Source organism: Asparagus officinalis, chromosome 8, assembly GCF_001876935.1.
Source record: "Asparagus officinalis chromosome 8, Aspof.V1, whole genome shotgun sequence".
NCBI lineage: Eukaryota > Viridiplantae > Streptophyta > Magnoliopsida > Asparagales > Asparagaceae > Asparagus > Asparagus officinalis.
Window position 1 is genome coordinate 113,970,091 of NC_033801.1, and position 13,634 is coordinate 113,983,724.

Genomic DNA, 13,634 nt, shown 5'->3' on the forward strand with positions numbered 1-13,634 from the left:
CCCCCCCTCCCCCTCCGCCTCGGCCTCCCCTGTCCCTGCCCTCGCCCTCCTCCCAAGAACCACCAAATTCCGCCTCCTTGATATCCTCCTCATCCCCCTAAACACCATCGACTCCTGAAACCTCCTCCTCACCTCCTCCTCCTCCTCGGCCTCCGCTTCGGGGTTCGGTAACCGAAACCGACAGAGTGGGCAAGAATTATGAATCGACAACCAAGGAACTATACAATCGGAGTGATAAATATGTGAGCATGGGAGTTTTAGGGCTTGGGAGTCGAGCAAGAACTCGTCTTTACAAACGGCGCAGTTGAGGAGGCGATCGCGAGATGGAGAATTTGAGGGGATGGATCGATTGAGCGGATTTAGGGGGGCGGGGGAGGGCGCGGCGGCGGGCGGCGGAGCGGGGGGGAAGTCAGCGGCGGAGATGGAGTTCGTCGCTCGGGCTCGAGGTGGTTGATTAGGAGCTGGAGGTAGGCGGTGGTGTTGGGGCTAGGGTTTGGGTTTGGAGGGAGCTGATCGCCGTCGTAGGGTGAGATCGTGGGTGCGGATGACATGGTGGACTTAAGAGTTAAGACTTTTTTTTTCCTTTTCTTTTTCCCTTCTGAGTAGAGAGAGTGTTCGCGTGAGTTTAACTTTCGCTCTCTTCTCACCGTCTATTTTCTCTCTCTAGATTTAATGGTGGGAGGATTAATAATGAGGTCATCTTTGCTTTCGGTGTGGAGGATTATGGTGACGTGTCATTTTCCTTTGTCAGTCTTATTGCTTTAGATCCAATTAGGGGCTGTTTGGTTGTTTTCCGAAAAAATCGGAAATGGAAATGTCACATTTCATTTGATTTCAACCCATTTTAAGAGTTTTTCCACATTTCTTTTTTTTTGTTTGTTTCGCAAAGAAATCACTCTATTTCACCGCCAAGTCACACAAGAGACAAAAAAAGTCGCGATAGTAACAGTGCATTGGTTTTCTATTTCTTGTGTTTGTTTGAAAAAAGAAAGAAAGAGAAATCAGCCCATTTAAGTAATCTGTTTTATTCAGCTTCACTATTTCAACAGTGTTTTTAGTAATTAAAAATTCATTGAAGTGATATTTTCAAGTGTTTTCAAATGTTTTTTTGTGAAAACGCTTTTCTTAAAAAGTTGACGTGGCATCCTCATTTCTTTAAATTATAAAACGAAACAAACTGAAGAAATGGAAAACCATTGAAACCGAAATCATATGTGGCACATAGGGGATTTCTTAAAAGGTGATGTGGTGGGGGTTTTCTCATTTTTTTGAGCAAACAAACAAACCCTTACTGACAAAGTCAGGAGCTTTGAGTCTGAAGCAGCGGAAGTCACGTGGGCTCTGAAACTGATTATGTATTTTCTAAATTTGTGCACTTCTCAAATCTTTCGAGTGTTTGGTTGGCCATTTTTGCACTTCTCAAATCTTTCACGTGGGCTCTGAAACTGATTATGTATCTAACACCCTCATTTTTCATTTATCCCCTTCGGGCCGTATCGTCATTTTCCCAACGAGCGCATTGCTATTTTGGCTCGTGCGGTGACCGCGAGCCCCCAACTGGCAGTGTGAGGGAACAGGGCGGTGGCCCTCATCAGTGGGCCCACACTACGAGTTGGGGGCTCGCGGTTGGACCGCGAGCCAAATAGCTTTTTCCTTTCCTAACCGAAAACATTTCTCGCGCTGATTAGAGGGTGGAAAATCTAGGGTTTCATCTCTCTCATTCCCGCCCCCTAATCCAGCGAACTTTTGGTCCTTCACGTCTTTTACCGCTTCCATCTCGTTCCCTCTCGTCCTTCGCCCCCAAATCTAAGGTTCTCTGGTCGATTGTTGGAGGTGCGGTCGATTGTGATTTGGGGGTTGTTGATTTTCCCAGTCGAAAACTTGGAGCGTTGTTAATTGTGGGCGAAAAACCTAGCGTTTTCTTTCCTCTTATTCGCACCTCCAAATCCAACGACGAACAACTCTTTTGTCGATTGATTCCTCTTTAGATTTCTCGAGCATCAATATCGGGGGTTATTGGCAATTCATGAAGCGTATTGCTCCGAAGATGCGTCAGTGTCACAGGGATGCATATCGCGAATCGATATTTCAGCACTATATTTTATTTGAGGCTCTTGCGCCTAATCGCCCCACACTTGAACTGCTGCTGAGTTATTATGATAGGGCCAATGACACATTTTCTATCCCTGATTCAAAGACTGAGGGCTTGAAAAGTGTTAAATTTGATTTGCAATGGGTCCATAACCATACATACTTCCCAGCTTATGGGGAAGTCATATGTATCATTAAACACATGCATTAATTACATCAACGCAGTGCATAGTGAATCCGGATTCACTGTAGTGACTCCGGATTCACTGTAGTGACTCCGGATTCACTGTAGTGAATCCGGATTCACTACAGTGATTCCGGATTCACTGCAGTGATTCGAGATACGTTGAGGTACGCAGTGAATCCGGATTCACTGCAGTGAATCCGGATTCACTACGTACCTCAACGTATCTCGAATCACTGCGGTGAATCCGGATTCACTGCAGTGACTCCGGATTCACTGCAGTGACTCCGGATTCATGGCAATGACTCCGGATTCATGGCAGTGACTCCGGATTCACCGTAGTGAATCCGGATTCACCGCAGTGAATCCGGATTCACCGCAGTGAATCCGGATTCACCGCAGTGATTCGAGATACGTTGAGGTACGCAGTGAATCCGGATTCACTGCAGTGAATCCGGATTCACTGCAGTGATTCCGGATTCACTGCAGTGATTCGAGATACGTTGAGGTAGTGAATCTGGATTCACTGCGTTGAGGTAATTAATGCATGTGTATGTTAACTGTTTGACTGAATCCTAGCCATTGGATTCATCTAGATCCAATGGATGAAGGAGGTTTTTAGTTTTTAGATATATAATATTATTTAATCTTATTAATTATTAATACTGAAATTATTTAATTATTTCATATTAGGAGATTTGCAGTAGGATGATAAAGAGGGCTTGGAGGGGTAATTTGGTATTTTGGCGTGAAGAAGCAAAACTCCTCATAAGTAGGAAAAAATAAGTTGTTGAATTTCAACTTATTTTTTCTCTACTTATAAGTTCCAAATAAGTAAAAAATAAAGCTATACCAAACATGGTACTCGTACCTTATAAGTAAAAAGCTACTTATAAGTCAAAATAAGTATGTTGCCAAACATGCGAGCATCATAGGTATATGACAATCCTCCTAAAAATTCTTCCATTAACGAATGTGAACAAATACAATTGTAAAACTATAGTTGTAAAATGGTGTGCAGTTGCAGCTAGTGATTTAACCAGATATAGACATTACAACCTTGTTTTAGTTTGAACGGAATTCAAATTATTGTAGTTTTAAACGTGTGTATGACAATCTTATAAAATTAGGCCATGACTGAACTTGACTCAATTTTAGGTAGTTTCTTATTTGGCAAATGGAAGGCCTGTACGTAGCCCAATTTTGAGTGGTTTTTGCAGCCCAAAATTGGCCACAAAACCATTTTTCTTTTGGAACGCTGGAAGTCGGGTGACAGCGTGGCTGGTCCAAAAGAAAATTGGTTTAGTAAAAATTTTAGTTTTGTGTAGTTTGATAAACATGCCCGTGTATTTGGCAACTTCACAAAACTAGTTTTAGGTGGTACAATGTTGGTTCAATATCTTATTTTTAATTTGGCAAAAGTTGGACCCAAATTAAACTCGTTCTTTTTAGTTTAAAATATAGATCATCTAGCTCTATCAGACCGACCCTTATATGGTTCAACTTTGGTCTAGTTAAGATAAAACTAAGCTAGCCCAATTCTATTTTGAAGTTACCAAACACATCTTAATTGTAATTAGGCCAACAAAAGTCCAATATAACACGATACCTCAAAACAAACACCAACAACTATGACTAAGGGTGGCAAATTATGACCCGACCCATCAACCCGACTCGACCCAATCCACTTATATTGGGTGTGGATCGAGTTATATGGGTCGGGTCATAAATGGGTCAACCCGAACTGACTCGTTTATTAGATGGATAAATTAGGATTGACCTGAACTAACGTGTGTAACCCAATAATTGACCCGTTTAATTCTAAATGTGTTGCGGTCCAGACTCCAGATGAAGAGCGATTCTCACAAAACCTTTACTCTTTCAGAAACCCTACATGAGCTTGATTCTGTGGTGGCTAACGGCATCGAGCGGAGGCAAGCGCTGGCGAGCAGAGGCCAATGACGACGAATCTCTGGTAGAATTTGCGCTTGAAGTGCTCAACGACTTCGGATCTTGACACCGTGTTGGAGGGATGAGGATGTTGGACCAGCAATCCGACCAACGAGGATCACTGTCGTAATCGTACGACACCACCGCCGCCCGCTTGATCCGCTGAGGATCGCCACCGTCATTGCTGTTACCGCCTTCTTCGCGCATTGAGATTGCTTTTTCCCTCTCTAGTTTATCTCTCTGGGGTTTTGGAGGAGACTGGGATAGGGATTTTTTTACAGAATTGCTATTTGGCTCGCGAGTTAACTCGCAGCCCCAACACGCGCCTACGTGGCCAGCTCCACGTCAGAAGGTAAAATTTCATCCCGTGACCTCAATTTTTCCCCCCAACCTCGTTCTCTCTCCTCACATCAGAGTGAGAAAAATCCCCAAATAGCGTTCTCTCCCCCTCCCAACCCTAGCCCCAACCCCGCCGTGAAACCGCCGCCGTCCCCTGACGTGGACGTGACACCGTCGCCGCCCCTGACACCGCCGTCGCACCGCCGCTGTCGACACAGCTCCACTCCTCTTCTCAGCTCTCCATCCCCCCACTTAAAAACAGGTACCTTTCCTCGCTAATCCATCAAAAACCCTCTATTTCGTGCAAATTTCACTTCTTTCCATCTAATTTCGTGGGGATTTCTGTTTGCATCTTGTTTAATTGAAAACCCTCGATTTCTGTTTGGCTTGAGAGAGTGATCTGTTTAATTCGTCCAACAACAGTATACACTGTCTGGGAAGTAGGTATTAAGTTCCTTTTTATTGTTGGAAAATGGCTTCACATGAAGTATATTTATAAAAGGAGAATCTTACTAATTTTCAGTCTTGTCTCACGATTTCTAACATGAGAGTGATCTGTTTAATTCGTGCAAATTATCACATTAGTAGTATATTTATATTGTCAGTATGTTAGTTTTGTAAAGGCAGTAAGCTTTCATTTCTGCATTTGATGGATTTAGTTGAGGAGCTAGCTCAAGATGTTACAGCATATTAGTGATTCAGTTCTTTTTTGGCATAACTAGATGCAACACATCAGAGCTATTAGGAATGGGCTTGACCTGGAAAGGCATGGAAAAAATTATCATCCAAATAACTTTGGAAAAAAATACCCTCAAATCAACAAACCATGAGCTTTGTTAAAAATATTGAGTATGGAATGTTTTTGCTTGAGAGAGTGATGTATGGATTTTTTTGCTTGAGAGAGTGATGTATGGGTTATCTAGTTCCTTTACTGATCAGTATACTTGGTCTAAGTCTTTCTTCTACTGCAGAATCATGTCGTCAACATCTTCTCAACAATCATCCTCTTCTAAACGGGCAAGGTTCTTTGATAGGAGGCTATATGCTGCAATGTGGAATCGTCCACCTCCATACGAGATTCCAAATTGCTTTTGTGGGATTCCAATGCAAATGAAGACTTCTTACACCCCGAGGCATCCGTGTCGTCGATTTGGAATTTGTGCTACAAACACTTGTAATTGTTGGACTTGGTTAGATCATGGCGAAGTACCAAGTTACGCTCACGACTCAATGAATATATTTATTCGCAAGTTTGAAGAGCTTTCAATTGAAAATGAGAAATTGAGATCAAGAATACATAATGAAGAAAATGGAATTTGGAAGAAACATATTAAGGAAAAAGGCTTTCTACTTGGAATTTTTGTTGGTTTTATGATGTCCATTTTTCTTGTAATAATATCCAAGTAAGGGTATTGTTTATGGTTTGGACCTTGTAATATTTTACTAACTCAACTATGTTCTACGAAAATCAGTGTTATATGGAATTGTAATGAAAAAGTAATATAATGTAGTTATAAAATGTATGGATGCTCACCATTGTCTTTGTGTCAAGTTGTAATGTGGAATTGTCTTCTGAAATCTCCATGTGTCAAGTTGTAATGAAGAAAATGGATGCTCACTATGTTCTACGAGCTAGATGCCCAGGATCCCCATTTAAAGCATAGTTTTCTCTTTTGATTTTGAACCACCTTCAGCTTATTGACAATGAGCATGCCTTTCTTGTGCTTCTTCCCCTGTCCTACATCATGCTCTTTCTTGCTGGGATTCATAGATCAATTGAGTTTAAGTTTAGTCCCAGAGCTGAACCTATGTTACAAAATGTATACAGAGCTGAACCTATGTTCAATGAATATATTTGTTGTTGTTATCTTAAGCAAAAATATGTCACCAAATAAAACCACATGATCATCTTTCTTAATTACACAAATTGCATCAGTCCCAGAATTGCATCATTATATACAGAGCTGAAGCAAAACAAATTGCATCAGTCCAGAATATATCTTTCTTAATTACACAAACAAATTGCATCAGTCCAGAATTGCATCAGTCCCTTCATCTTCATTTAATTACACAAACAAAACCACATGATCATCTTTCTTAACAACCGTCACAAGTATGTACTACTCCCTTCATCTTCATTTAATTACACAAACAAAACCACAGTAACAAACATATATTCATTTCGACAAAAAATATAATCACAACTAAAAATATAATCAGTCCTTCAATATCATCCAAAATTCACAACCAAAAAAGCATCAGTCCTTCGAATATCATCCAAAATTCACAACCAAAATATCATCCAGAAGTTTTAATATCATACAGAATCAGTCCTTCGAATATCATCCAAAATTCACAACCAAAATATCATCCAGAAGTTTTAATATCATACAGAAACATCAGTCCTTCGAATTCAATAACACCCAGAATTAAATATCATACAGAAGTTTTAACCAAAAAGCATCAGTTATTAACCAAAAGCGCCCAGAATTCAACATCACGAGCCAAAAGCATCCAGAATTCAATATCATGAGCCAAACATGTCTTCAAGTAGTAATCAGTTGTCGATAAAAGAGGCTTCACAACCAAGTGCATCAGGGCCCTGAATGCAAAAAAAAAAAATATTAATACAACTTGTTACAAGAGCATAATTGATGAACATTTACCCCAATAAGCATAATTGATGAACATTTACCCCAATAAGTAAAGTCAAGCTAGTCATAACAATATGGAACTTCCAATCATATATAACAAGCCAGCGGACACATGAAAGATTAATTAAGCTAGTCATAACAATATGGAACTTCCAATCATATATAACAAGCCAGCGGACACATGAAAGATTAATTCGGAGGGTAGTTTCTTTGATGCAATCCATAAAATTGTGTCAACCCCATCGCATGTAGATCTCCAGGCATTGGAAATTGAGGCTGTAACACATCATATAAACTATGGTGATTAAATCCTATCCGTAACATAGAAAATAAAGATGTTGATATAATACATGAGACTATATCTTACCAACTGCATACTCTCATTTGTTAATTGTTGTGCCGGCCAACACATTCCCCATGGATGCACTGAATTTGGTTGTGGCATGTAAGCATTTGAAACCATGCTATCTTGTGTGTAGGAAAGAACACCCTCTTGAGACTGTGATGGATTGTTGACGGGCACATTAGCATTGAGATCAATTTTCTTCTTTCTTCGCCTACTTGTTGGCTTAATTCTGTTTTGCCTAGGCCGACCTTTCCGAGTCTGAGAGAGAGGATCCAATATGTTTTCATTTTCCTCCTTTTCATGGTCATTTTCTTCTTCCACAAAATCATGATTCATCAGTACTTCTTTTCCTTTTTGACTTGATTCAGCAAGTTGTAGTTCTCTAAATTTGGTGTCTATCCATTTTTTAACAACATCACATTCATGATTGTTTTGAGCAGCAAGATCAGCAACCTCACTAAATGCAAGACATAGCTCGCGATAGCGTAGTTGTTCAGGTGTGACAACCCAAGTATTAAATTTAACTTTCATCTTCGAGTGGGATCGCCTCACATCCTTTCTCCACCTTCTTAGAATGTACTTTTCCGGAAGAAAACTAACTTCGTGACGGATAAGAATGGTAAGAGCATGCCTACATACTATGCCTTTAAACACAAACATCTGACAACTACAATGAACTTCACAATCCTTCTCACGAAAGGATACTGTGAAGAATTTAGGAATCCTTTTGCCGCACTCCAACCGCAAAGTCAAGTCCCGAATGACATACTCAAGCACCCCTGCTCCCTCCTGATAGTTTACAATATCACAATATATCTTTCCCATGAATTCAGCTTGAAACTCTTTAAACTTTGCTAAAGTGTAAACTCCCTGAATTTGACTCTCCATATCATAAGTTGTTGCAGTAGCTTTTACTTTTGAAAATGACTCTGCATCGGCCCGCATCTCCTTTTCCGCCTTGCTTCTTAATGCATTTTCATACTGCTCAACAAACTGTTTTAGACTTGTTTTTGAATTGACATATTCATCAAAAAAAGCATTCATGCTTTCACTTCGCTGAGTAGTTGACATTCCTGCCCAAAAACAATTTTTGACAAAACATGGAACCCATCGTTTTCTCTCCTCGTACAATTCACCTAACCAATCACAATCCTCCAATCCATACATGTCAACCATTTCATTCCACTATTGTTCAAACTCTTGTGGACTTTGTGCATCATACACCACTCCTTTCATGGTAGAACTGATGGCCTCATATTCAGTGTACCTTCCTAACTTTTCTGACAGCTTCTTCATTATATGCCACAAACACCATCTGTGTCTAGTGTTTGGAAAAACAATCTCAATTGCATTTTTCATGGCTCTTGCTTGGTCATTTATTATCCCTTGCGGAGCACATCCATCCATGCATTCAACCCACTTTGTAAATAGCCATATGAAAGTCTTTGTGTCTTCTTTTGAAATCAACCCACATCCAAGTAAAATTGATTGCCCATGATGGTTAACGCCAACAAATGGTGCAAATGGCATATCATACTTATTAGTTAAGTATGTGGTATCAAAAGTGACGACCTCACCAAACTCTTTATAAGCTTCTCTGCTCCTACCATCGGCCCAAAATACATTTTTCAAATGGTCTTCATCATCCAATTCAATATCAAAATAGAAACCTGAATTTTCTGCAACCATCCTTGAAAAATATTTCATAATCGCTGAAGCATCACCTTCGCCGAGACGTAAACGCCTTGATTCATCAACCAAGTTCCTGCAAGCCTTTTCATCACACAACAGATTCTCATATCCACCAGCCTCATGTACCAGTGAACTAAAATTTTTGTTGATTCTGATTCCGGCTTGATCATTCAGATTAATTTGATGCCTAACATGTGCACTAATTCTTCGGTTGCATCGAAAGAAACGACTTTTACTAGGGCTAAGGCCATGATTATGCTCCAGAACAACCACCGATATTTCCCATCTTCCGTCCAGATTCAACCTAGCTGTTATCTTTGCATTACACCCAACTCTGTAGCTTGCTTGTGGTTTTAAGGGATTTTGACAAGTACTATTATGTTTGCCAGCTCGACCACATACTAAAGTCATACTTCTAACAATGCCCATTTCATTCTTCCTTCTTGTATGTTTCTTAATTGGAAATCCACTGTTCTTTGCATAGTCTTTGTAAAACTCAAACAATTCATCTGGATCATTGAACTCCATCCCAATTTTAGGCTCATTTTGCTCAATCTGCTGATCAGTGTGCTGAGGCAACTCAGATCTCTCATCAACCGGGCAATTATTCAAGGCATCATCAACTACATCATCAAACTCCTCAATATCTGTCATGCCTGTTCAAATTGATCATCAATAAACTTTACAGAAAATAGTTGACAGAAACTGAACAAAGAAACTGAGCAAATAATTGACTGAAACTGACAATTGCAGTTGTTTTCGTTTCTTTTAGTTACTGAACACTTGCAAATAATTGACTGAAACCGGGCAAATATTAACGTATTCTGTATAAGGTTAATGAACACTTGCAGTTGTTTTCGTTTCTTTTAGTTACTTCATCTTTAGAGTAAACAAAAATTTGTGACCAACTAAATAATAACTACATTATGATTTCAACTAAATCCCCACCTTGAAATTAAACACATCACTCTCTCAAGACCCACAAATTTTTAATTAACCAGTAAAATCCACAAGACCCATGAAATCGAATTAAACACATCACTCTATCAAGCCAAAATAGTTTGTAAGTAGGTTTCAATTAAACAAGATTCAAACAGATTCAACCACATTAGATGGAAAGAAGTGAAATTTGCACGAAATAGAGGGTTTTTGATGGATTAGCGAGGAAAGGTACCTGTTTTTAAGTGGGGGGATGGAGAGCTGAGAAGAGGAGTGGAGCTGTGTCGACAGCGGCGGTGCGACGGCGGTGTCAGGGGCGGCGACGGTGTCACGTCCACGTCAGGGGACGGCGGCGGTTTCACGGCGGGGTTGGGGCTAGGGTTGGGAGGGGGAGAGAACGCTATTTGGGGATTTTTCTCACTCTGATGTGAGGAGAGAGAACGAGGTTGGGGGGAAAAATTGAGGTCACGGGATGAAATTTTACCTTCTGACGTGGAGCTGGCCACGTAGGCGCGTGTTGGGGCTGCGAGTTAACTCGCGAGCCAAATAGCAATTCTGATTTTTTTATGCGAATCGAAGAAATGTATCGGCTTCGATTTGCGTGCTCTCGCTAGAGCAGATGACGGTAACCGCGCATTTAGTTACTATCGAGTTGGGAGAAACAAAAAAAGAGGTCCTTGTAGTTACCAAAATCATTAAATAATAAAATTAATTTTGATAAGTCCTTTTTTAGAATTAAATGAGGTCCTTATAGTCTTATTTTTCTTCTTTTCTATATTTAACTTTGAAGTCTTTTTTTTATTTAATTATCATTATTATTTATCTTTATGACAATGTAAAACTAGAAGTATTTAATCTTAGGACTTGAGTTTGAATCTGGTGTCTACCAAAATAGTTGGATAGGTTTGCTCTCTACTCAATAGTTTAAGATTCAAATACTCTTGCCGACATTGAAGTGAACTTTGATAAACGGGTCATTTGGGTTATATGGGTCGGGTCGGGTAACCCGTTTAATAAACGGGTCAGCTCACATTGACCCATTTATTAAACGGGTCGTGTCGGGTCACACTTATACAGGTCGGGTCAACTATGACCCGACCAAACCCGACCCGACCCATTTGCCACCCGTAACTATGACACAGTTGTAACTCGATCACAAACATCTACAATAAGGAAAATGATACAGGCACCTCCCAGGCACACACTCAGTCACACTCACTTTCTTGCTACAGTGCACTGGATCCCACATGAGATTTTTTTAAAAAAATCTCATGTGGAGGCCTAGTGCACTATGGCAAGAGAGGGAGTGTGACTGAGGGTAAGCCTGAGAGTGTCTGTAGCGCTTCTCCTAAAATAAAACCAAACCCTGCCACTTGAAATGACCGGCGGCGATTACGCCTATGTCGACCACATATTTTGCTGACGATGAAGCCATGTCGGCAGCGCTGCCATGATGTCGGTGGAAGCAAGAATTATGATTTGAGGGGATCAATTTTTCCTATGAACACGAGAGACTATAGCTCGTCAATCAAATGGAAAAATCATAGCAAAGAATAATCATCTTGGGTTCATGGGATCGTCGACTTGGTCGTGGAACATGGAATTGTTCAGTCAACATTTGCATAACTCAACTAAATAATAGCTCGGAGTTTAACTGATAGGGATCATGTGTTGAACTCCGGCTTCAACGTGGGGATCCTCATTTCTTACCAATGTTTTCCTTGAATAAAAAAAAGAGAAAAAGATAAAGAAAAGCTAATAATTTTCTTGATCCTTATGGTTTAGTCTAGTTTTCACCCGCCATAATCTTGTTATGCAATCTGATATCATGTGAAAGCGAGAGGGAACCATGCGATCTAATGTAACACAATTTAATGTAATAAAATATATTAAACATTGTATTGTTAATAAATTATACTAGTTATACTATTATATATTACAGATACCTGTGATATATAATATTGTGTTTTATATTTTTATATGTATGTATTTGAGCCTAAAAATGATGGTGCAGAGACCATGGCTTCAAAGCACTCCCTCAATTTCTGGTTTCAGTAACTTTTGAGCTTCAGTGAAGTTTTATGTGACTTAATCCAGAATTCAAGTGCTACTCCAAAATTTAACTTAATAATTTTTCTCCAAAAAACAAAGTTTTTTTAGACATTTGCCACTTAGAATCTTTAACTTAATACAAGGCCTCTATTTTTTTATTTCTGCTACAGTAATTATGTATTTAAATACATTTTTTTGTAAGCGCTACAGTAACATTTTTAAAATGCTACTATAGCCCGTTTGAGCTACAGTAATATGCTACAATAATGTTTTTTATCGCTACAATTTCCGCCTGTGTTACAGTAATAATGATATAGTGGTTTATTGTAGCATGAATAGTGAATATTGGATCCTCCTGTCTATACTACAGTAATAAATGCTACAGTAATTTATTGTAGCATATACTGTGGCATTAATAGTGGATATTGGATCCTTCCATTATTATAGATGAATAGTTTAATTACTCAAATCATTGAAATAGCTTATAGATCCCTCATATCTTAGAGTTCTTCCAATTTGGTCTCTCTAGCCATGTGACGCTAGATTTGAGATTTGAGGGGAATCTTCACTCAAATCTAACTTTTCTATTGGCATTACGGTTATGTCCCTCATTTAAGTTTTAACCAGCTTGTTTCTTAACATATTTGAACTCAAAACTTATAAATAAAAGATGTTAATTGCAAATAGACCCACTATAGTATCATCTAATTGCGAATAGACTATATTTGGTCCTATTTTATGGCAAATAGATCCTATGTAGTATTCGCTCAGATGCGAATATATTCCCTTAGTGAACTTTACCAACTCTTTTAATAGTAAAAAGAGATCAGTAATTGAGGATCTATCCTCACCAATAGAACTACGAGTATCTATCCGCAGCCTCAAACTTTATTTTAACTATTTAAAGAGTAAAAAAAGTTACTCAAGGATCTATTCATAAAAATAAAATAACAGAGAGTCTATTCGCAATTGGGTGATACTACGAGGGTTTCGCCCACAATTGACCGTAAATAAAAAGGCCACGTGCACATATTATGGCCTCATCTAAGAATAAACTTTTCCCCTAACACATCTCGGATTTGGATCCTCTCCACTATAAAAAAGTAGTGGAGGGACCACTACTTTTAATCTTAAGCGTTGATTATTTAATAGGCGGTTATGATACAATCTAAATCTAACACTTACCATACCCCCATGTATTACACTCATTCCTAATTTGCACTAAAAGAAAAAATCATAACCTTCAACTAGATAATCAATGGCTGTGATTATGTAGTGATCCCTTCACTATTTTTTTGTAGTGGAAAGGATCCGAATCCAACACATCTCTCATTGGGGGTTTCTGTTTTTGGTTTTTGATTGGGTTGGATTAAGAAAATAACCCAAA

General features: G+C 39.3%; 2 protein-coding genes and 1 long non-coding RNA gene across 3 annotated transcripts; 1 reads left to right on the forward strand and 2 right to left on the reverse strand.

Moving 5' to 3' along the window:
- LOC109820519 lies at positions 4,650-6,048 on the forward strand. The gene is made up of 2 exons (XR_002241888.1): positions 4,650-4,826; positions 5,536-6,048. It is a non-coding gene; the product is annotated as an uncharacterized LOC109820519 (long non-coding RNA).
- LOC109821744 (protein FAR-RED ELONGATED HYPOCOTYL 3-like) lies at positions 7,028-8,740 on the reverse strand. The gene is made up of 2 exons (XM_020387905.1): positions 7,590-8,740; positions 7,028-7,166 (listed from the first exon to the last, which is right to left on the reverse strand). Exons 1-2 carry the CDS (start codon positions 8,738-8,740, stop codon positions 7,028-7,030), a joined length of 1,290 nt encoding a protein of 429 aa, XP_020243494.1.
- On the reverse strand, positions 8,750-9,910 carry LOC109821746 (protein FAR1-RELATED SEQUENCE 5-like). The gene is made up of 2 exons (XM_020387906.1): positions 9,289-9,910; positions 8,750-9,201 (listed from the first exon to the last, which is right to left on the reverse strand). Exons 1-2 carry the CDS (start codon positions 9,908-9,910, stop codon positions 8,750-8,752), a joined length of 1,074 nt encoding a protein of 357 aa, XP_020243495.1.

Coding starts and splice junctions, on each gene's coding strand:
- LOC109821744 (XM_020387905.1), bottom strand. CDS start 8,740: ATGGTTGACATGTATGGATTGGAGGATTGTGATTGGTTAGGTGAATTG. Junction 7,167..7,589: donor TTAACAAATGAGAGTATGCA/GTTGGTAAGATA, acceptor TTTTGCATTCAG/GGCCCTGATGCACTTGGTTG.
- LOC109821746 (XM_020387906.1), bottom strand. CDS start 9,910: ATGACAGATATTGAGGAGTTTGATGATGTAGTTGATGATGCCTTGAAT. Junction 9,202..9,288: donor GCGTTTACGTCTCGGCGAAG/GTGATGCTTCAG, acceptor TGGATGATGAAG/ACCATTTGAAAAATGTATTT.